This window comes from Pseudophryne corroboree, chromosome 4 (genome assembly GCF_028390025.1).
Source record: "Pseudophryne corroboree isolate aPseCor3 chromosome 4, aPseCor3.hap2, whole genome shotgun sequence".
NCBI classification, from domain to species: domain Eukaryota; kingdom Metazoa; phylum Chordata; class Amphibia; order Anura; family Myobatrachidae; genus Pseudophryne; species Pseudophryne corroboree.
Window position 1 is genome coordinate 253,860,582 of NC_086447.1, and position 24,169 is coordinate 253,884,750.

Sequence of the window (24,169 nt, forward strand, 5' to 3'; positions counted from 1 at the left end):
AGGCATGCTAAAACTGAGCAGGGCATGCCGGGATGTGTAGTTCCACAACAGCTGGAGGGCCACAGGTTGAAGACCCATGATGTAAAATGACAGCTAGGAGCTGATTGGCTGGTGCGTTATCACCTTGCACTTGTTACTGCTTTATCACTTCTCCAGGATAAATACATCTGCCCCATATTCTTATTCCTATCTGTTCTAAAAGACAATATTTGTTGACACCGAATCTCTATTTGCACACTGTCTCTTATGTGTAAGAGTCTTGCTGCCAACTAACATGATGTACATTGTTTTGTTATTAATGTGTGATTCTTTGACAATGTTGCAATAAAAAAAAATTATACGAAAGAAAAAGAAAAGCACTGTTGCGCAGTGATTAGCATCATTGGCAAAAAGAATTGTGGTCATGCTTTTGTTTCAAAACAGCACTATATTTGTGCAGAGTTTGTATGTTCTCCCAGTGATTGTGTGCAATTCCTTAGTGTCCTCATTCTTCCTCCCACACTCCTTAGTATAGACTGGAAGCCCCACTGGCACAGGGACCAATGTGAATGATGAAATATTCCCTGTAGAACACTGTACAATATGTTGGCCCTATATTCTAAAAAAAACACAAAAAAACCTGCTAATAAATACATCCATCTTAAGGACGACTTCAGAAACAAAGCTATGATCAATATATCATTCATACCGTCCGGTGTGTATGGATGAACGATGCGCGCACCCACAGGTTGTTCTCGTTCATCCATCATCTACCAAACATAAAGCTCAATGTTAACAATATCTTTGAGCTGCAAGTTCGGGGAGTGAGGGAGATGACGTCACTGAACGATATTGTACATCGATATCGTTCAGTGTGTATGCACTGGCGATCTCCTCTAATTAGCAATCAGTGATATAGTGCCGATTGCTAACTAGCTGAAGTCGCTCAGTGTGTACCCAGCTTAAATATACTGTCTAGGTGACAAAACCAAAAATGTTTTCAAAGACCATGGAAGTATATGAGAACCAATATAAAAACACTCTGGAATCTAAATTCAAATTAACGTGTTCCTTTGTAGGATTAAACACACGTTCTTAATTTTTGTAGCTCTTTTGTATTATAATTCCAGCATAAAAGTTTAAACAATGTCCATTATTTTTTGTGTCCATGTAGAAAACATTGTTTTCCATTAAGAAATAGCTCAACTTAAATTCGTTCTTGGTGCCAACTCAATTCACTCCTATAAGTGATTATACATCTGCTAAATGACTCCTAGGTAGGTTCACACTCCAAGTTCTAAATCTTCTAATTCCTTTAGTAGTGAGTCCTCCTTTTGCACTTTCTCGATCTGTGGAAAGACAACAGACAAAAAAAAAGGTTAGTGAAGAATCTGGTTTACTTACTGCTGTAGTAAACAGGTGCAATAGCAAAATATACAAAAATAGTAAAACAAATGACACCATGAGTTCACCAACCATTGCATTTACGCAAAAACCAATGTATTTTTTTTTTTTTTTAATAGATCGGCACTTCTTATGAGAATACAAGATGACCCAAGAGTACAAAGACGACACTTATGTGAACGGGGTATCGGGGAGAACATATAAATCCTAATAAATAACATAAAATGTATTTGCCTTTTAGCATTTTAACAGCCGATTCCTAATACATTAATTATTTACAGTACCAGGCACTAGTAGTGTCCATCACATTATTATTTTTTTTTAAAAGGCACCAAAAGAGCTCTGTAACGCTATATGTACAGGATGGAACAAGCAGTAATATTACATAGTACATGGGGAATCCATAGGTTTTGTTTTTTTTTGAAAATTAAGGATGACAAACATAGGGTAAAATATACCAACAATTTAAGCAGAGATACACAAGAAACAAAATAAAAATAAAAATAAAGGAAATCTTAAGGAAAGAGGGAAAGAGAGCCTTGCATAATATTACATATAGCAAATACAGTTACATACAGCGTATAGTGAATCGATTATATTGTGAACCTGAAACATACAAGCAGTAGTGGTAGAAGAGAGAGCCCCTATAAACGGTCAGGTAATATCCATAAATATTTATACAGGTGGAGGAGGCAAGTTTAAACTTTTAAGCATAAATCCTTGCGATTGGAAGTCCGACACATCACATCCGTTTCCATATGTGGACCACTTAGCCCATTTATGAGGAGTAGAGGGTGTTGAGTGTATATACTGGGGGGGGGGGGGGGGCGCTGTTTCAAATATATAATTTTATGGATTTTGGCTTTAATACTTTGGATAACAGGGATTGCTGCCGACTTCCTTTGCTGAGCTATAGCCGCCTTGGAGGCAATTAGTACATGTCCCAGTAGATAGAATCAGACTCAGCAATATGTAGGTAAGCATAATGGAATAGTGCAACCAGGGATTCAAATGGAATAGTATATCCCAATACAGTTGATAATAAAGCAAAAATTTCCGACCAAAGAGGTTGAAGAAGGGGGCAGGACCAAAAGGTGTGTAGAATGCTCCCGATCTGTCCACATCCTCTCCAACAGTATGGTGAGGGTTCGGGCCAAATCTTATGAAGAGAGTCAGGGGTGAGATAAGCTCTATGTATTAATTTAAAGAACATCTCTGAATGACTGATACAGTTTGATATCTTAAAGCAGGAAAGGTAAATTGTAGACCACACTTCTGGCGTGAAGATATCTACTAAATCTCTCTCCCATTTACTCTGAGATGGAAACGTAGAGTTCATAGAGTCTAGTATTATATAACCATACCATCTAGAGATATTTCCTCGACTCGATTTAGCATGAACGAGAAGAGGGAGCATTTCTGGAAATTTTCTGGGGGTCAGGGATTTACCGTGAAGTTTAGAAAGCCAGTTCCTGATTTGAAGATATGTTTTAACGGCAGACGGGATGCCTGCGGTCAGTATACCGACAGCTGCATTCTGTCTGTCGGAAACCTGGCAGCGAGCCCCCTCGCGGGCGCGCCTTGCTTTGCGCGCCACAGGTTATATTTCCACTTGGTTGGTGGCGTGGACCCACCAACCAAGTGGGTATACCCTGCGGTGGTCGGGATTCCATCCGGCGGGATTTCACTGGGTGTCGGGATTCTGGTGTCAGTCTCTTGAACGCCGGGATCCCGACAGCTAGTATTTTAACTGCATCCCGTACATGGGTCAAATAATGTATTTTAAAGTCTTCATTCTCTACTAAGAATTCATTCAGATGCTGAATATACTATATGTTGAGGTCAAGGAGAGGTGACCTGTTCACTTAAAGTACCTGGTTCTTTTCCAACAGTTTGCCAGATGCCTGCAGTTCTTTCAGTTGTTCAATTGCTTTCAATTTCTGTTCAACAAGAAAATAAATGTTAATGATCGATGTGCAGTAACAGCATTCAATAACTTTACTCATAAATAATGCAGATATAGTTGAGGCCCAGCCACTATTGTATGAAAGACCCTTGGTAATGTATAATGGGATCTGGAGGAACTCAGTCAGAGCATAGAACTTACTTTTCAAAACAACATACTACTCATATAGGGGTTGGGATTGGAATGCCGGCAGTCGGGGTCCTGAAAGTCAGAATACAGACCCCAGCCGCCAGAATGCCGGCAGCGTGGCGAACGCTAGAAAGCCCTTTGCAGGCTTGCTGCGCTCGCCACACTGGGAGCTTGGTGGCTCCATGCGCTCGTCACAGGTTCTATTCCCACTCGTTGGGTGTCGTGGACACACACGAGTGGGAATAGCCTTGGGGCAGTTGTCTGCATTCTCGGCGGTCGGAATTGCGATATAGATTGCATCATTATTACAGTTCAAGTTGAAGGCCACAAACATGGAACATTAAAAAATCCAGACTTGCTAATGTGTTGTGAATTAAAGTGTGTGATTTTAATATGTTCTTTAAACTACTGACACTGGCACTCAATAAAAGTAAATCATACCCCGGTGTCCTGATCCTATGCGGTGTTTAACCGCCAATGTAGAAGTCGGTATGGAACGGCACTCAGAGGCTTATATACCGACATATATATATATGTATATATATATATATATATATATATATTCACACACACATACATACATACATACATACACACACATACACATATACACACACATACACATATACACACACACACACACACACACACACACACACACACACACACACACACACAGTACCAGTTAGAAGTCAAGAGTCAATCTGTGGAATTACTTGCCTTCTTAATGTGTTTGCGACCATCAGTTGTGTTGTGCAGAGGTAGGGTTAGTACACAGTGGACACCCCTATTTGACTACTGTTGTAATCCATATTATGGCAAGAACCACTCAACTCAGCAAAGAGAAAGAACATCATTACTTTAAGACGTGAAGGTCAGTCTATACAGAAAGTTTCAAGAACTTTGAATGTATCCTCAAATGCAGTTGCAAAAACCATCAAACGCTATGATGAAACTGTCTCTCATGAGGACCGCCCCAGGAAAGGAAGACCAAGAGTAACCTCTGCTGCAGAGGATATGTTCATCACAGTTACCAGCCTCAGAAACTGCCACTTAACAGCACCTCAGATTAGAGCCAACATAAATTCTTCATAGAGTTCAAGTAGCAGACAAATCACAACATCAACTGTTCAGAGGAGACTGCGTGAATCAGGCCTTCATGGTCGAATTGCTGCAAAGAAGCCACTACTGAGGATGAACAACAAGAAGAAGAGAATTGTTTGGGCCAAGAAACATAAGGAATGGACATTGGACCAGTGGAAATCTGTACTTTGGTTTGATGAGTCCAAATTTGAGATTTTTGGTTCCAACCGCCGTGTCTTTGTGAGACGCAGAGAGGGTGAGCGGAAGGTTTCTGCATGTGTGGTTCCCACTGTGAAGCATGGAGGAGGAGGTGTGATGGTGTGGGAGTGCTTTGCTGGTGACACTGTTGGTGATTTATTCAAAATTCAAGGCACACTTAACCAGCATGGCTACCACAGCATTCTGCAGCGCCATGCCATTCCATCTGGTTTGCGCTTACTGGGACCATCATTTGTTTTTCAACAAGAAAATGACCCCAAACACACCTCCAGGCTATGTAAGGGCTACTTGAGATGACCTGGTCTCCACAATCACTCAACCTAAACCCAATTGAGATGGTCTGGGATTAGTTGGACCGCAGAGTGAAGGAAAAGCAGCCAACAAGTGCTCAGCACCTCTGCCAACTCTTTCAAGAATATTGGAAAACTATTCCAGGTGACTACCTCATGAAGCTGATTGAGAGAATGCCAAGAGTGTGCAAAGTTGTAATCAAAGCAAAAGGGGGCTACTTTGAGGAATCTAAAATATAAAACATATTTTGATTTGTTTAACACTTTTTTGTTTACAACATATGTGTGCTTTCATAGTTTTGAGGTCTTCAGTGTATGGATATGTGTATATTATATATATATATATATATAGTACTCCAAGAAGAAAACGGCACTGGACGCAATGTATATGAAAATAAGGTGTATTGCAAAAACGACAGCTGTTTCAGGGCAGCAGCCCTTTCCTCAAGTAGACAGCAACACCACCAACAAATGGACAAGTTGAATATCCTTTATCCAAAATGCTTGGGACCAGAAGTATTTTGGATATCGGATTTCTCCGTATTTTGGAATAATTGCATACCATAATGAGATATCATGGTGATGGCACCCAAGTCTAAGCACAGAATGCATTTATGTTATATATATATATATATATATATATATACATACAAACACACACACCTTATACACACAGCCTGAAGGTAATTTTAGCCAAAATTAATTTAGCTGCAGTAAATTACCGTGCTAATTGATCCTCTGGGTGTAACATCGGGGACGTTGTTTTAGCTGCCCGGAAATCCGTGATAAGTGCCTTTTTTTTGCAGCCGGGATCACGAATAAACATGGATCCAGGAACTTATCCCAGATCCTGTGTTTTTTCGCACGGAAATGGGCACATTTTTCTGTTAAAAAACCCCCAGGCATTAATTGACTTGCCCGAAAAAAGAAAAAAACATCAGGCAAACCCCCCCCCCAGAAATGTCTGAATTACCCGGCATTTCAGTTCTCTGTAATTTTGCCAGTCCCTGCCTGACCCCCCTTTTCACACAGACAAGCAAATTAATGGGTCAAGAATTTCTACCAGGTAATTTGCAGATCAAAACGGTATTTCGTCTGTGTGACAGGGTCAACCCGGGTAGAAATTCATGGGTCTCCAACCCTGGTAAATTCCTGGGTCGAAGTCCTGGGAATTTCAACCCGGGCTGATCCTTTCACACAAAAAAAGGACCCGCATTTATCGGCAAATAACAGTGTAGAACTTCTTCACCCGGTAATTTGCCTCTCTGTTTGAATGGGGTATAACTGAATTCCCCCCTATATTGTGAATACTATGGGGAGTATCCAATTACCTGCGGTCATTGCTTCGCCAGTGGCTGTACAATGAGCCCGGATAAGCCAGCGTGAGCTGCTATCGGGGGTTTTGTTTCACCTGCCTGAGGCACACGTAACCAAATTCCTGAAAGCAGCCGCTGCGGCCAGCGAAAACACACAGGTTTCACTGAACGTGTGTGTTTTTGTGATTTTTTTAAATTTTTTACGGGCTATTTGGACAGCCTGTAAAAAATAAATAAATAAATATTCGGGAAAAATCACACAAAAAATACTGTTTTTCGCTTTGCAAGTTTTACTGTTGGTAAAAGGATACCCCCCCGCTATCTCTCACCACAAACCTGAAAATAACAATTTCTCTTTCCCTTCTACATCTGTATAATGTCTCCAAAAGGAGTCCGAACATGAGTATATTTTCTCTCTCAGTCAAATGTGGCAGAATGCCATTACATGGTGAGAAAAGGTCTAAGTGGCAGTTACAATTGTGCGTGACTGGGAATATTAAGACTGAAAACTAGAAGCTCTACAGTATTTTATTTCAGGCTCATGTCACTATAAGACAGAATGTTTTATGAATCGCCTATTAACGGTTATGTTTACGTTTTGTTTTTTGTAGTCAAGATCTAACTGTTTCTTCATCATTACTTTCTCTTTAAATAAAATCCCTTTTCGATTACAACATACAACATATTAATGCAGAATTTTACTGAGAATATCTAACCTTTCAGTCCCAGTTCCCATTGTAGCTTGCAGTGTGTAAATTAGCTACCACACATACAGTGTCCTAAGCCTTAGGGGGGAATTCGATTAGCGTCAAAATCGCTGCAATTTACTGTGATTGCCACTTTTTGCCATTTTCGCGGCAACAACTGACTTTTTCGACGGTATGCATTCTCCCACGATTCGCACTATTTATATGCAAATTAGCAAAAACGGGATTGCCGAAAAAATTGGTGACAAAAGTGAAAAGTGGAAAATGGGTAAATCTGTCTGTACCCCCAAAAAAGCTAAAAAACTAACATCGGATAACAGTATAAAAGTTTATTATTGGTTATAATAAACGTATTTCTGTTATTTAAATTGTGTCAAATAGCTGTTAAATGCATTTTTTTTTTTTTTTTTTTAAGCGTAATAAAAAATTATAGAAAGCTATTTTTCAGCATGATAAGTGCTAAAATTAAACTTGGGGTATGTAAAAACGGGTATAAGTATTTATTTAGGTCATTTTAGGTGTCTTTTAGAAAAAAAAAATGTGGAAACAGACCGATTACTCCCAGCTGCAAGTCTAAAAACACTCGTAAAGCGCTCCAATATACCTGTACCTTGTACCCCAATTTCCATAATTTTGCACTTTTTCATACCAAAAATTACATGTCATTATTGGGCAATTAAAAATAATTAAAAACTTGGGAGGAAATCAGAACGCGTCAGTAAACACATGCAAATATACAAACACCACACAGGCAGTACCCTGATCGGAACTGAACCCATAGCTCTAGTGCAGTTAAGCAACAATGCTATAACCACAATCACTCATATTCTGAACATGCCATACAAAGATGAAACCTAGTACAGCAGATGTTCACAAGACACACTTTCAGAAAAAACTCACATATAGTACTCACCTTTTTTAGGTTCTTAATCTTTTTGTCAGTGTCAGGGTCACCAGTTGTTGCAGTGGTCAGGGAAACGTCCTGATTAATCTGCAACACTGGCTCGGCAAATTCATCTGCTTTGGCCTCCTAGGAAAATAAATGCAATTACACACAATAAGCTTTAATAGAACAACAAGGACCTGACATAGACTTGTTCAGAAGCTATAGGTGAGCACTCTGTGAGCAATGTAACATCTTGCACGGAGCAAGACATGAGAATAGCGCACATGAAGGCAGGCAAACAGGAACGCAACATGTGGAACGGCGATAAAGGAACACGCTTCACACTTTTTTTAGGATTCTAAAATAGATACACCGTAAGTACAGCAAGACTAGGGAAATGTTCCAAGTGTCTCCAAATACTGCTTTGCCTTAGGCACTGACCGTATAACACAATATGCACCAAAATCCTTCATGAGACTTGTCTAACAAGTATTGGCTACTCAGAGCCTGCGCTTCCCCAAAATAAGCACGAACCCTGTAATACCTGCTTGGCTGCTTTCTTTGCTTCTCTCTTCTTTTGGTTCTTCAGAGCGGCTTTGGACAGGGGTTTCTCAGTGGACTGAGGCTTTGTGCTTTGGGGTGGCTCATCTTCATGCTGTAATAAACAAAGTCGTACATGGTATTATGCTTTTGGCACTATTTGGCTTTCTTTCATTCAGTTTAAAGCAAACACCTCTACATTAGCACCAACATATAGTAATTAATTTTCCTATGGCCAAGTAGCTATGCATATGTAGGACAAAACATATTCCAAGAGAAAGAAAATGATTTTGAAATTAAAGTTAGGACCCGTGGGCTGCTTGAGCTACAGTAGTTATTGGTGAACTATAGCTGTTCTGCTCTCAGGTTGAACAGCCAGATCTCTTCCAGTATAGCTTTGGCCGGGAGGTAATCACAAGAACACCTGTCGGAATCCAGGCGGTTACAATGCGGACGCCGGAATCTTGACAGGCAGTGAAATGCCGCCACCGGTAAACTAGCACAACAGGCTGTTCACGACACCTACAGAGGGAGAATATAACCAGTGGCGAGCACAGCGAGCCACCGTGCATGCAGCCAGCCCGCAAAGGGCTTTCTAGCACTCGCCCCGCTGCCGGCATACTGGTGACTGGGATCCCGCTGTCGGAATCGTTTGTATTCCGCTGTGGCCTACTGGTGACTGTAAGAGGACACCCAGGTTAAGGTGTCATCTGCTGTCATTTTCCATCCATATTTACTAATGTGTCAGAAAATGGGCCGAGTGATTTTGAGAAGGCATGGGGTCCACTTTGGGATCACACATGCTGAGAGAGTGAGCCAACTGGCTGATACAGTTGCAGATAAAGCAGCATTTGTGGACACCAATAAACTGGATCCATTCATTTCACTTTATGAAGTTGCTTAGAAAAAGTTTAAGGAAACAAATCCTGACTGAAGAATGAGGTGTGAGAAGATTTGTACTTTGCACCAATAGTAAAAAAACAAAGAAAGTTACAGATGGAATGGCCATTATCATCAGCAAAGATATTTTTTGACATATAGGTTTGGGGTCATTTAAAAAAGAAAAAGACAAAAAAAGGGGGTACTGCTTAAATTCCATTACAAATATTCATAGTACTAGTGGTCTTAATACATATACGCATGCCCCACCCTGGTTTTATTTTAGGAAATTAGCTATTTAGGTTAAAAAAACAACAACCACCACCAACAGGTAATACTAGTTTTGTACCACACGGCAGCGCAGTTGAACTGTGATGAGTTTGTTTAGGCTTACGTGTATGTCCTCCTACCACTCAGGAAATATTACTTAAATAGTCTGCGATTCTCTTGCACACAGGGGGTCATTCCAAGTTGTTCGCTCGCTAGCTGCTTTTAGCAGCATTGCACACGCTAAGCCGCCGCCCTCTGGGAGTGTATCTTAGCTTAGCAGAATTGCGAACGAAAGATTAGCAAAATTGCGAATAGAAAATTCTTAGCAGTTTCTGAGTAGATCGAGACTTACTCCTACACTGTGATCAGCTCAGCCCGTTTCGTTCCTGGTTTGACATCACAAACACGACCTGCGTTCGCCCAGCCACCCCCCGTTTCTCCAGACACTCCCGCGTTTTTCCCTGACACGCCTGCGTTATTTAGCCAACGGCGGGAAAACGCTGAGTTACCACCCAGAAACGCCCCTTTCCTGTCAATCACACACCGAACACCAGTGCGACTGAAAAGCGCCGCAGAAGCCACAGCAAAACAGCTAAGTTTTTAGTAAAATAACTAAGCGCATGCGCTCTGCGTACCTTGCGCATGCGCAGTTAGCGACTAATCGCAGTATAGCGAAAATCGGCAACGAGCGAACAACTCGGAATGACCCCCACAGTTCGTATTTAGAAAGACTGTAAAACCTACAGGAGCAGAATTTACAGCTGTTCTGTAATATCTTCAGTTTAAGGAATAGGATTACATTCTGGCTAATTACAGAAGTCCTGTTAACATGCATTTTTTTAATCACTAAACTATAAAAATCTATCAATTACTGAAATTTGTTATGTTATTAAAAAAAAGTTATGTGGGCAGTTCCCAAACAGAAAGCAGCGATAGGATGCAAGTTACTGTAAATTCCAGAATAGTACGGAAACTATAAATATAACATACACTCAGGAAGACTTCTTCCAAAATGAATATCTATTTTAATAACTGTGTCATTATTGATATATGGTTTAATAAACATTTTATATATGCATTCAAACCAGGAGCCATTTTTAACAAGCGCTCCCATTTTGTTGATTACTATTCTGCAAGCTGAATTAATTCCCAATGATCCATTAGACCAGCGTGGCTCCGCAAAACAAACACTTTCTTCAAAACAGACTGCAGTTATTCACGTCAGGGCCTGGCTCAGAAAGAGGAAACTAGAAGCACTGTATGCCAACAAACACACTTGATCCTGAACACTTCAGGGCTGAGATAATAAGTAAATATTAACGCAATTTATTAGAAGGTAAACAAAACTGGTTTGCTTTATCGGAACAGGTTGGTTTCAACATTTGTGAAAAAGTAAGAGGACTAATGAGCTTATATAAAAATAAGTTTTCTGGTTGTCCATTTGTGTTGATGTGGCATATAAAAGGGTAATTTTGCACAGCAATTTGACAGGAAAAATCAGATCACAGACAGTAAACTGTTACTCACCAGCTTATAACTAGTTACTGGTTTGTTCCTCAGGGCTGGTGGCCTGTAAGCTTGGGCTGGCTTACTCTCCTCTGCTGGGATATCTCCTGGAACTGGCTGGAAAACGATGGGTTTTGCTGGAAAAACGCCTTCGGCAAATGGCTGCCAGGACACCTGCCACAGTTCAGTGTTGTCTGGCACATCATATTTATGTAATATAGAGCCTGTATAGTGCCAAATCTTATATCCATTTCCAACTCGCAACCTCGGGGAACAAGTAGCAGTGATAAAATGCTCCCCATTTGGGCACCAGGAGAAAAACGTGGCATCTGAAGCTGTTGGCTTGGAAATAAGTTTATAATTTTTTACATCCCACACTTCCATTTGTCCTCTCAAATTACCAAAACCAGCCAGTACCAATATATGTCCTTGAGGGCTATAGAAAGCAGCATTCCGGGGGCCAGTGCCAAAATCAAATATGGGGTCACATTTCAAGTTAAAAACAGTGGCTTTGGCTGGCATGAAACCATACACGGCACAGAACTCGGTTGCATTTTTGTTCCATACAACATCATAGATGGGACCATTTTTTGCTAAAAGACACAAGTGTATCATTAAAAAAATAAGAATTTACTTACCGATAATTCTATTTCTCATAGTCCGTAGTGGATGCTGGGACTCCGTCAGGACCATGGGGAATAGCGGGCTCCGCAGGAGACAGGGCACATCTAAATAAAGCTTTTAGGATCACATGGTGCGTACTGGCTCCTCCCCCTATGACCCTCCTCCAAGCCTCAGTTAGGTACTGTGCCCGGACGAGCGTACACAATAAGGAAGGATCTTGAATCCCGGGTAAGACTCATACCAGCCACACCAATCACACCGTACAACTTGTGATCTGAACCCAGTTAACAGTATGATAACAAAAAACGAAGTAGCCTCTGAAAAGATGGCTCACAACAATAGTAATAACCCGATCTTTGTAACAATAACTATGTACAAGTATTGCAGACAATCCGCACTTGGGATGGGCGCCCAGCATCCACTACGGACTATGAGAAATAAAATTATCGGTAAGTAAATTCTTATTTTCTCTAACGTCCTAGTGGATGCTGGGACTCCGTCAGGACCATGGGGATTATACCAAAGCTCCCAAACGGGCGGGAGAGTGCGGATGACTCTGCAGCACCGAATGAGAGAACTCCAGGTCCTCCTTAGCCAGAGTATCAAATTTGTAAAATTTTACAAACGTGTTCTCCCCTGACCACGTAGCTGCTCTGCAAAGTTGTAATGCCGAGACCCCTCGGGCAGCCGCCCAAGATGAGCCCACTTTCCTTGTGGAGTGGGCCTTTACAGATTTAGGCTGTGGCAGGCCTGCCACAGAATGTGCAAGTTGGATTGTGCTACAGATCCAACGTGCAATCGTCTGTTTAGACGCAGGAGCACCCATCTTGTTGGGTGCATACAATATAAACAACGAGTCAGATTTTCTGACTCCAGCTGTCCTTGAAATATATATTTTTAATGCTCTGACAACGTCCAGTAACTTGGAGTCCTCCAAGTCGCTAGTAGCCGCAGGCACCACAATAGGCTGGTTCAAGTGAAAAGCCGAAACCACCTTAGGGAGAAAATGAGGACGTGTCCGCAGTTCTGCCCTGTCCGAATGGAAAATCAGATATGGGCTTTTGTATGATAAAGCCGCCAACTCTGAAACTCTCCTGGCTGAAGCCAGGGCCAATAGCATGGTTACCTTCCATGTAAGGTATTTTAAATCTACCGATTTTAGAGGCTCAAACCAATGAGATTTGAGAAAATTCAAAACTACGTTCAAATCCCACGGTGCCACTGGAGGCACTATTGGGGGTTGTATATGTAGTACACCTTTGACAAAAGTTTGTACTTCAGGCACTGATGCCAATTCCTTCTGGAAGAAGATTGATAAGGCCGAAATTTGAACTTTAATGGACCCCAATTTTAGGCCCATAGACAATCCTGCTTGCAGGAAATGTAAGAATCGACCCAATTGAAATTCTTCCGTTGGAGCCTTCTTGGCCTCACACCACGCAACATATTTTCGCCAAATGCGGTGATAATGTTGTACAGTCACTTCCTTTCTAGCCTTAATCAAGGTAGGAATAACTTCCTCTGGAATGCCCTTTTCTTTTAGAATCCGGCGTTCAACCGCCATGCCGTCAAACGCAGACGCGGTAAGTCTTGGAACATACAAGGTCCCTGCTGAAGCAGATCCCTTCTTAGAGGTAGAGGCCATGGATCCTCCGTGAGCATCTCTTGAAGTTCCGGATACCAAGTTCTTCTTGGCCAGTCCGGAGCCACCAGTATTGTTCTTACTCCTCTTTTCCGTATAATTCTCAGTACCTTTGGTATGAGAGGCAGAGGAGGGAACACATACACTGACTGGTACACCCACGGTGTTACCAGAGCGTCCACAGCTATTGCCTGAGGGTCTCTTGACCTGGCGCAATATCTGTCCAATTTTTTGTTGAGGCGAGACGCCATCATGTCCACCTTTGGTCTTTCCCAACGGTTCACAATCATGTGGAAGACTTCTGGATGAAGTCCCCACTCTCCCGGGTGAAGGTCGTGTCTGCTGAGGAAGTCTGCTTCCCAGTTGTCCACTCCCGGGATGAACACTGCTGACAGTGCTATGACATGATTCTCCGCCCAGCGCAGAATCCTTGCAGCTTCTGTCATTGCTCTTCTGCTTCTCGCGCCGCCTTGTCGGTTTACGTGGGCGACTGCCGTGATGTTGTCCGACTGGATCAACACCGGCTGACCCTGAAGCAGCGATTTTGCCAGGCTTAGAGCATTGTAGATCGCTCTTAGCTCCAGTATATTTATGTGAAGGGACGTCTCCAGGTTTGACCACACGTCCTGGAAGTTTCTTCCCTGTGTGACTGCTCCCCAGCCTCGTAGGCTGGCATCCGTAGTCACCAGGACCCAGTCCTGTATGCCGAATCTGCGGCCCTCTAACAGATGGGCACTCTGCAACCACCACAGGAGAGACAACCTTGTTCTTGGTGACAGTGTTATCCGCTGATGCATGTGCAGATGCGATCCGGACCATTTGTCCAGCAGATCCCACTGAAATGTCCGTGAATGGAATCTGCCGAATGGAATCGCTTCGTAAGAAGCCACCATCTTTCCCAGGACTCTTGTGCATTGATGTACTGACACAGTTCCTGGTTTTAGGAGGTTCCTGACAAGTTCGGATAACTCCCTTGCTTTCTCCTCCGGGAGAAACACCTTTTTCTGAACCGTGTCCAGAATCATTCCCAGGAACAGCAGACGAGTTGTCGGGGTCAATTGAGATTTTGGAAGATTCAGAATCCACCCGTGTTGCTGAAGCACTACCTGGGTTAGTGCTACACCGACTTCCAGCTGTTCTCTGGACTTTGCCCTTATCAGGAGATCGTCCAAGTAAGGGATAATTAATACGCCTTTTCTTCGTAGAAGAACCATCATTTCGGTCATTACCTTGGTAAAGACCCGAGGGGCCGTGGACAAACCAAACGGCAGCGTTTGAAACTGATAATGACAGTCTTGTATCACGAACCTGAGATACCCTTGGTGTGAGGGGTAAATTGGGACATGCAGATAAGCATCTTTTATGTCCAGGGACACCATGAAGTCCCCTTCTTCCAGATTCGCTATCACTGCTCTGAGTGACTCAATCTTGAACTTGAATTTCTGTATGTACAGGTTCAAGGATTTCAGGTTTAGAATAGGTCTTACCGAACCGTCCGGCTTCGGTACCACAAATAGTGTGGAATAATACCCCTTTCCCTGTTGTAGGAGGGGTACCTTGACTATCACCTGCTGAGAATACAGCTTGTGAATGGCTTCCAAAACCGACGTCCTTTCTGAGGGAGACGTTGGTAAAGCAGACTTTAGGAACCGGCGAGGGGGAGACCTTTCGAACTCCAACATGTAACCCTGAGATATTATCTGCAGGATCCATGGGTCCACTTGTGAGCGAGCCCACTGATTGCTGAAAATCTTGAGTCGACCCCCCACCGCTCCTGAGTCCGCTTGTAAAGCCCCAGCGTCATGCTGATGGCTTTGTAGAACCCGGGGCGGGCTTCTGGTCCTGGGCAGGGGCTGCTTGCTGCCCTCTCTTACCCTTTCCTCTGCCTCGCGGCAGATAAGACTGTCCTTTTGGTCGCTTGTTTTTATAGGAGCGAAAGGACTGCGGCTGAAAAGACGGTGTCTTTTTCTGTTGGGAGGGGGTCTGAGGTAAAAAAGTGGATTTGCCGGCAGTTGCCGTGGCCACCAGGTCCGAAAGACCGACCCCAAATAATTCCTCTCCTTTATATGGCAATACTTCCATATGCCTTTTGGAATCCGCATCACCTGACCACTGTCGCGTCCATAAACTTCTTCTGGCAGATATGGACATCGCGCTTACTCTTGATGCTAGAGTACAAATATCCCTCTGAGCATCTCGCATATAAAGAAAAGCATCCTTTAATTGCTCTAGAGTCAATAAAATACTGTCCCTATCCAGGGTATCAATATTTTCAGTCAGAGAATCCAACCACACTACCCCAGCACTGCACATCCAGGCTGAGGCTACTGCCGGTCGCAGTATAACACCAGTATGTGTGTATATACTCTTCCGTGTAGTTTCCAGCCTCCTATCTGCTGGATCCTTGAGGGCGGCCGTATCAGGAGACGGCAACGCCACTTGCTTTGATAAACGTGTGAGCGCCTTATCCACCCTAGGGGGTGTTTCCCAGCGCGCCCTAACCTCTGGTGGGAAAGGGTATAATGCCAATAACTTCTTGGAAATTAGCAGTTTTCTATCTGGGTTAACCCACGCTTCGTCACACAGGTCATTCAATTCCTCTGATTCTGGAAAAGCTACAGGTAGTTTTTTCACCCCCCACATAATACCCCTTTTTGAGGTACCAGCAGTATCAGAGATCTGCAAAGCCTCCTTCATTGCCGTGATCATATAACGTGTGGCCCTATTGGAAAATACGTTTGTTTCTTCACCGTCGACACTAGATTCATCTGTGTCGGTACCCGTGTCGACTGACTGAGGTAAGGGACGTTTTACAGCCCCTGACGGTGTCTGAGACGCCTGAGCCGGTACTAACTGGTTTTCCGGCCGTCTCATTTCGTCAACTGACTTTTGTAATGTGCTAACATTATCACGTAATTCCATAACTAAAGCCATCCATTCCGGTGTCGACTCCCTAGGGGGTGACATCACCATTACCGGCAATTGCTCTGCCTCCACACCAACATCGTCCTCATACATGTCGACACACACGTACCGACACACAGCAGCCACACAGGGAATGCTCTAATCGAAGACAGAACCCTCTTAGCCCTTTGGGGAGACAGAGGGAGAGTTTGCCAGCACACACCAAAAGCGCTATAAATGTATATAAACAACCCTAGAAGGTGTTGTTTTTGATATAAGCGCTTTTAATATATCAATATCGCCAAATTATGCCCCCCTTCTCTTTGTTACCCTGTTTCTGTAGTGCAGTGCAGGGGAGAGTCCTGGGAGCCTTCCTCACCAGCGGAGCTGAGCAGGAAAATGGCGCTGAGTGCTGAGGAGAATAAGCTCCGCCCCTTTTTCGGCGGGCTTTTCTCCCGGGTTTTAAGAAAACTGGCCTGGGTTAAATACATACATATAGCCTTAATGGCTATATGTGATGTATTTATTTTGCCACTAAAGGTATTTAATATTGCTGCCCAGGGCGCCCCCAGCAGCGCCCTGCACCCTCCGTGACTGAATCAGTGAGACGTGTAGCAACAATGGCGCACAGCTGCAGTGCTGTGCGCTACCTTCATGAAGACTGAGGAGTCTTCTGCCGCCTGCTTTCCGGACCTCCGTCTTCAGCGTCTGTAAGGGGGATCGGCGGCGCGGCTCCGGGACGAACCCCAGGAGGACCTGTGTTCCGACTCCCTCTGGAGCTAAGTGTCCAGTAGCCTAAGACTCCAATCCATCCTGCACGCAGGTGAGTTGGAAATCTCTCCCCTAAGTCCCTCGATGCAGTGATCCTGTTGCCAGCAGGATTCACTGAGATTTAAACCTAAAAAAACTTTTTCTAAGCAGCTCTTTAGGAGAGCCACCTAGATTGCACCCTTCTCGGACGGGCACAAAAACCTAACTGAGGCTTGGAGGAGGGTCATAGGGGGAGGAGCCAGTACGCACCATGTGATCCTAAAAGCTTTATTTAGATGTGCCCTGTCTCCTGCGGAGCCCGCTATTCCCCATGGTCCTGACGGAGTCCCAGCATCCACTAGGACGTTAGAGAAATATATATTCCTCTAATACAAAATAAAGTATGTGAAGACTTACGGAGACCAGATAGGGGTGTCAGGGACATGAAAATTGGAATTGAACCTGTTGGACAAAATCTCTCTTCCAAGTCTGAATTGTATTATGTATGCATGCATTTTATATCCACTGTACAAATGTTGTCATATGGTATTATACACAGGGCAAATGGATTCCCTCTACTAGACGGTGCTGACACAGGGTCTAGCTGGACTAGTCACAGGGTAGCAGAGTTTTCAGCAAAAGTATATTGTGAGGCCACCATGGACTTTGCTCCTGCGTACCCACTAAAAGCAGAAAGATATTTAGCTCAGTCCCAATCACGAGGGTACAGCAGTGGGAAATGCGGCCCAGCAGCCATAAATGTGCATCACAAACCCTGGGACAAAGATGCTGATCAGCAGTGTGTTAAGTTTCCAGTGTGGTGAATTCCCTAGTATTGTTGCATTTTTGCTATTGCTGTGCATGCTTATTTATATTAAAAGTTGTTATCTCATCTACTATTTACTTGATGATTTATTTAACCCACTTCTAGATACCCGGAAGGCCAGGGACAACAAATAAGACTGTCCTATGGACTGGCATTGTGAAAATTGCAAAACCTTACCACAGTATCATTACACATACCTTTAATAATTTGACCATTTGCTAAAAAATATGTATTTTTTTAATTCATGTTTAAATTCACCAACTTTCTATAAACATTCCTCAAAAACATTAAAAGCAGTATTCTTATTCCCCACTACACTATACATGGTATGTGGATACACATACTACACATCAGTATTACACATATATTTCTACATACGTAGTACATGCCACTTTATTTTTATCTTGAATTAAAAACACAAGACAATTCCATCCTACACCAAGCCCAATAACTGCCTTCATAGCACAGGGAGTTCAAAAAGTCCCTCTGCAGTGACTATGTGCTAAACAAGTTTTGTCGCAGAAAATGTGTGCCAAGTAATAGGACAACATAATTGTTTATAAACACTACTTATATGAAATAAAACAGAATGTTGTCTATATTAAGTGTTGTTTGACCTTTAACAGTTGCAGAGGAGAGCTGCAGTCAGAGACAGCACTCACAGCTGAGAGACTTGCAGAACTCCCTGTACCGTCCCCTTTTCTTTTTTATAAGGTCTGTTTTCCATATGGAATCCATTTGAGACGCAGCTACAATCTAATAATTGAGGGAAGCATTTCCTTTCAATTGTTTGTTTGCACAAGCGCACCTTAATTGACCTCTTTTTTGCATGTTCTCATTCTGTCCTGGTATTGGGGAATACCACTGGTCAAGGGGGTGCTGCTAGTCGGGTGTATAGGCACCACGGTCACTCTTTTACCATCACGCATTAGTATTAATAATAAATAAGAGGTCCACTGAAAATGTTGACAGGTTATCAGACTCCCAGCAGCGTGCTTGGAAAGTGCTTCTATGCATCACTTATAAGTAAATGTTCACAAAAGGAACAAACTTCTTATTTCCAAAGTGGACCATTTTAAGGCTTTTAGCATCTAATCAACAACTGATTAGAACAGAGGTGTGAGAGCTTCAAAATCCATCTATATAGGTATAAGGATAGTGAATGCTTAGGGCTTGAGCGGCGGTTGCCTACGGTAACTGTTCCTTGTAGCAGGAAATAACCGGTATCTGAGAAAGCCAAAAGTTCCGTCTGTAATGGAGTCACTGCGGTTTCTTGGCGTTTACAGGGCTGGGTTATGGTATCCGGATGACAGCTGCTGTAAACGGAAGCATAAAAGCTATGGGGGTAATTCAGATCTGATCGCTGCTGTGCGTTTTCACATAGCAGGCGATCAGGCACCACAATGCGCACGCGCGTCGGACAACAACTGGCATCGCCGGTCAGTGATGGGATGGTGCAAAAAATCCGATCACACGGGCGTTCGCAAGGTGATTGACAGGTAGAGTCTGTTTGTGGGTGGCAACTGACCGTTTACAGGGAGTGTCCTGAAAAACACAGGCATGCCCAAGCATTTTCAGGGAGGCTGTCGGACGTCAGCTCCGGCCCCGATCAGCCTGTTCTCACTGCACTGGAGGAGAAAGCCCTGGGTTGCGCACAGACTGCACAAAGTGGATTTTCGCAGCTTGCGTACACATGTGAGCACACGCACAGCGAATTTATACTCCCTCTGGAGGTGGCGACTATCTGATCGCAGGACGGCAAAATTAGCAGCCCAGCGATCAGATCTGAATTACCCCCTATGTGAGGTCTGTATACCAGCCACTCAGGAGACTTTGGCGACTGAAGCCAGGAGGCGGTGCTAGGCAGCCTAATATCTGGAACGAGGTTGTTAGCGGCTGCAAGCTGGTGCATGCAGGGAGCCAGTCAGGGTAACACTATAGGATCCTTTAAGTCAAACAAAAGTGGTGAAGATGCCTTAACATGTTTCTCGGCTGTATTTCACTGGTCGTTTTATCAGAAAGAATGGCCGTTTGGCTCTCTCAGATACCGGTTATTTGCTGATGCAAGGAACAGTTACCAGAGGCAACCGCCGCTCCAAGGGGGTCATTCCGACCCGATCGCACACTGCAGTTGTTCGCAGTGGTGCGATCGAGTCAGAACTGCGCACGCGCCTGCGCCGCAGTGCGCTGGCGCATGCCAGACGGCCGAAGACAGTCATTGCCTAGCGATTGCCTCTGCCTGATTGACAGGCAGAGGCGGTCGCTGGGCCTTAGGGGACGGCACGGTGGTGTTTGCCCGCCGTTTTAGGGGTGCGGTCCGGCCAACGTAGGCGTGGCAGGACCGTGTGTGTGTGGGGGGGGCGGGCCGCAGCGGCTGCGTGACGTCACACAGGAGCTGCACTGGCCGGGAGATACTTTACAAGAACAAAAGCATCGCCGCTGTGCAATGCTTTTGTACTTGTGGGGGGGAGGGGGGGCCCTGACATTCGGGGAGGACTAGCCCTGTGCTGGGCATCCCCCCGCATGTCAGTGTAAGTGATCGTAGCGGTGCTAAATTTAGCACAGCTACGATCAGGTCTTAATGACCCCCCCAACCCACCTGCTGATTTGTATGTCCAGTCGACATAGGGGTGTATTCAATTCAAGTCGGATTTCTCGACTTGTCAGATTAACAGGAGTTTAAGGTCGAATCCAGATTCGACCTATTCAATCATACTCCCGTTTATCTGACAGGTCAGAAAATCCGACTTGTCGGAAAGCACGTGGACCAGTGGCCACATGTTTTGTCGGATACGCGGCCAAATCAAACAGGTTTTAGCACCGTTTCCGACAATGTCAATACGACTTAAAAAAAAAAAGATGGATTGGCATTGTTGGGAACGGCGCTAATTGAATACTGCATTGTTGGAAAGGATCTGATAAGCATTGATTACACCCCATAGACACTTACACTAAAACATTGAATGTCATTATACCTATATAGGTGGATTTTGGAGCTCTCCCACCTCTGTTATAATCAGTTGCTGATTAGATGCTAAAAGCCTTCCAATGTATACTTTGGAAATAACAAGTTTGTTCCTTTGTGAACATTTACTTATAAGTGATGCATAAAAGCACTTTCCAAGCACGCTGCTGGAAGTTTGATAACTTATCAACATTGACAGTGGACCTCTTATTTATCATTAATACTATTTCCATACTCTTTTCTATAGGTTCTTCATTATTTTAGGACTGTAACTTGTATGTATTTTTAGTTCATCATATTTAAGGAAATTTGCATTTATTCATTTGAGCTCCCTGTGTATTCCCTTTTCTATAGCAATATCATGGGGCTAGCCTCCCCACTCTAGGCGAACAGAATTTTGGGTCTCTGACTACATTTTATTTACTACTGTCTAGGAGCGCCTGGCTTATTGTTTGTTTGAGTTAGTTGTATTATTGATCATACAATACTAATCTTAATTCATATGATGATATGGTGTCATGGCTATATTATAAAGTAAATATCGGTTAGCCATCCAAGGAAGCTTTTTCCTTGTTGGTCTTTTGTCATTTAAAGATTCTAATCCACATAACTGATATAGCATTAAAACTTTTACGAGAGTAGTCAATGACAACAGACCTGTTAGCTATACAAGATGCTAACCACCAAGCTTTAATAAAGTGGTGGAATAATAGGATTTTAATTAGCTACCGGTAAAACCTTTTCTCGTAGTCAGTAGAGGATACTGGGGTCCACAGTAGTACCATGGGGTATAGACGGGTCTACTAGGAACCTTGGGCACTTTAAGAAATCAATAGTGTGCACTGGCTCCTCCCTCTATGCCCCTCCTACCAGACTCAGTCTAGGAAACTGTGCCCGAGGAGACGGACATACTTTGATAGAAGGATAGATAAGGATAGTGGTGAGATTCCGAACCAGCACACACTAGAGGAAAGCCGTGCTAAGCAAACTTGAAACCAGAACAGCAATGGCCGAACCAACTTTACTTAACCAAGTAACAGTACAGGAAGAACGAAGTATTGGGCAGGCGCCCAGTATCCTCTACGGAGGAGGAGAAAAGGATTTACCGGTAATTAATTAAAATCCTATTTTCTCTTATGTCCTAGAGCAGAGGCTCTCAAACTCGGTCCTCAGGACCCCACACAGTGCATGTTTTGCAGGTAACCCAGCAGGTGCACAGGTGTATTAATTACTCACTGACACATTTTAAAAGGTTCACAGGTGGAGCTAATTATTTCACTTGTGATTCTGTGAGGAGATTACATTAGGAGGTACATTAGTACCATGGGGATGTACCAAAGCTCCCAAACCAGGTGGGAGAGTGCGGAGGTCCCTGCAGAACCGATTGACCAAACTGAAGGTCCTCAGAGGCCAAAGTATCGAACTTGTAGAACTTAGCAAACGTGTTTGAACCAGACAAAGTAGCTGCTTGGCAGAGACACCCCGGGCAGCCGCTCAGGAAGAACCCACCGACATGTACAAATCTAGGAGCCGGCAAACTTTCCATAGAGTAAGCATGCTGGATAGTAAGCTTGATCAAGCGAGCAATAGACTGCTTTGAAGCAGGACACCCAATTTTATTGGGATTAGAGAGTACAAACAGCGAGTACGATTTTCTGTGACGAGCTGTCCGTTTGACATAGATTTTCAAAGCCCGCACAACATCGAGGGACTTTGAAGTGGAAGAGGTGTCAGTAACCACCGGAACCACAATAGCCTGGTTGATGTGAAACGCAGACACCACCTTTGGAAGAAATTGATGAGTTCTGAGTTCAGCTCTATCTTCATGAAAAATCAAATACAGGCTCTTTGTGAGACAACGCCCCCAATTCCGACATACATCTTGCCAAAGCCAAGGCCAGCAATGTGACGTTCTTCCACGTAAGAAACTTATCAACCTCCTGTAAAGGCTCAAACCATTCAGATTGTAGAAACCGCAACACCACGTTGAGATCCCAAGGTGCCGTGGGAGGCACAAAGGGCGGCTGGATGTGCAGAACACCTTTCAAGAATGTCTGGACCTCAGGGAGGGAAGCCAACTGTTTTTGGAAGAAAATGGACAAGGTCGAAATCTGGACTTTTATGGAGCCCAGGCATAGGCCCACATCCACACCAGACTGCAGAAAAAGCAGAAACCGACCCAGTTGAAATTCCACCACCGGAATTTTTCTGTTTTCACACCAAGACACATTTTCTCCAAATCCGGTGGTAACATTTAGACGTTACCCCTTTTCTGGCTTGGATCAGGGTAGGAATTACCCTGTCTGGAATTCATTTCCGGGCTAAAATTTGACACTCAACCTTCATGCCGTCAAACGTAGCCACAGTAAGTCTTGATAGACGAACAGCCCCTGTTGCAGAAGATCCTCTCGGAGAGGTAGAGGCCACGGATCCTCCAAAAGCATGTCCAGTAGATCCGCGTACCAAGCCCTTCTTGGCCAATCCAGAGCATTGAGAATTGCCTGAACCTTTTCCCTTTTTATTCTTTTGAGAATTCTTGGGATCAGTGGAAGTGGCGGAAACACATACACCATCTGGTAGGCCCATGAAGCCACCAGAGCGTCCACCGCCACTGCCTGTGGGTCTCTCGACCTGGAACAATACCGCCTGAGTTTCTTGTTGAGACGAGAGGCCATCATGTCGATTTGTGGAGTTCCCCACCGACGTGTAACGCACCGAACACCTCCGGGTGAAGGCCCCACTCTCCTGGGTGGAGGTCGTGTCTGCTGTGGAAATCTGCTTCCCAGTTGTCTACTCCCGGAATGAAGATCGCTGACAACGCCACAGCGTGTCTTTCTGCCCAGAGGAGAATCCGTGTTACCTCTGACATTGCTGCTCTGCTCTTCGTTCCGCCCTGTCGGTTTATGTATGTTACCGCAGTCACATTGTCCGACTGAACCTTGATCGCCTGATCTTGAAGATGATGTGCTGCCTGTAGAAGGGCGTTGTATATGGCCTTTAGTTCCAGAATGTTGATTGGAAGAATGGTTTCCTGACTTGACCATTTTCCTTGGAAGTGTTCCCCCTCTGAGGCTTGCAACTGTGGTTAACAGACTCCAATTTTGAATCCCGAACCTCCGGTCCTCCGTCAGGTGAGAAATCTCGAGCCACCACAGCAGAGAATTCCTGGCTTTTGGCGACAGACAAATCCTCTGGTGCATGTGGAGATGTGATCCGGACCATTTGTCCAACAGGTCCAGCTGGAAGGGTCTGGCGTGAAACCTTCCGTACTGCAGTACCTCGTA

General features: G+C 44.0%; 1 protein-coding gene across 1 annotated transcript in view; it reads right to left on the minus strand.

Annotated features, from left to right (window-relative positions):
- Window positions 1–1,071: 1,071 nt before the first annotated feature.
- Window positions 1,072–24,169, minus strand: part of EIF2A (eukaryotic translation initiation factor 2A) — a 163,992-nt gene continuing 140,894 nt past the window's right edge. The window contains exons 10-14 of the mRNA XM_063916042.1: window positions 11,196–11,767; window positions 8,524–8,634; window positions 8,007–8,123; window positions 3,258–3,323; window positions 1,072–1,328 (exon numbers count right to left, since the gene is read on the minus strand). Of these exons, the coding sequence (XP_063772112.1) occupies window positions 1,263–1,328; window positions 3,258–3,323; window positions 8,007–8,123; window positions 8,524–8,634; window positions 11,196–11,767 (932 nt within the window). The 3' untranslated portion in view covers window positions 1,072–1,262. The remainder of the gene's footprint in view (window positions 1,329–3,257; window positions 3,324–8,006; window positions 8,124–8,523; window positions 8,635–11,195; window positions 11,768–24,169) is intronic.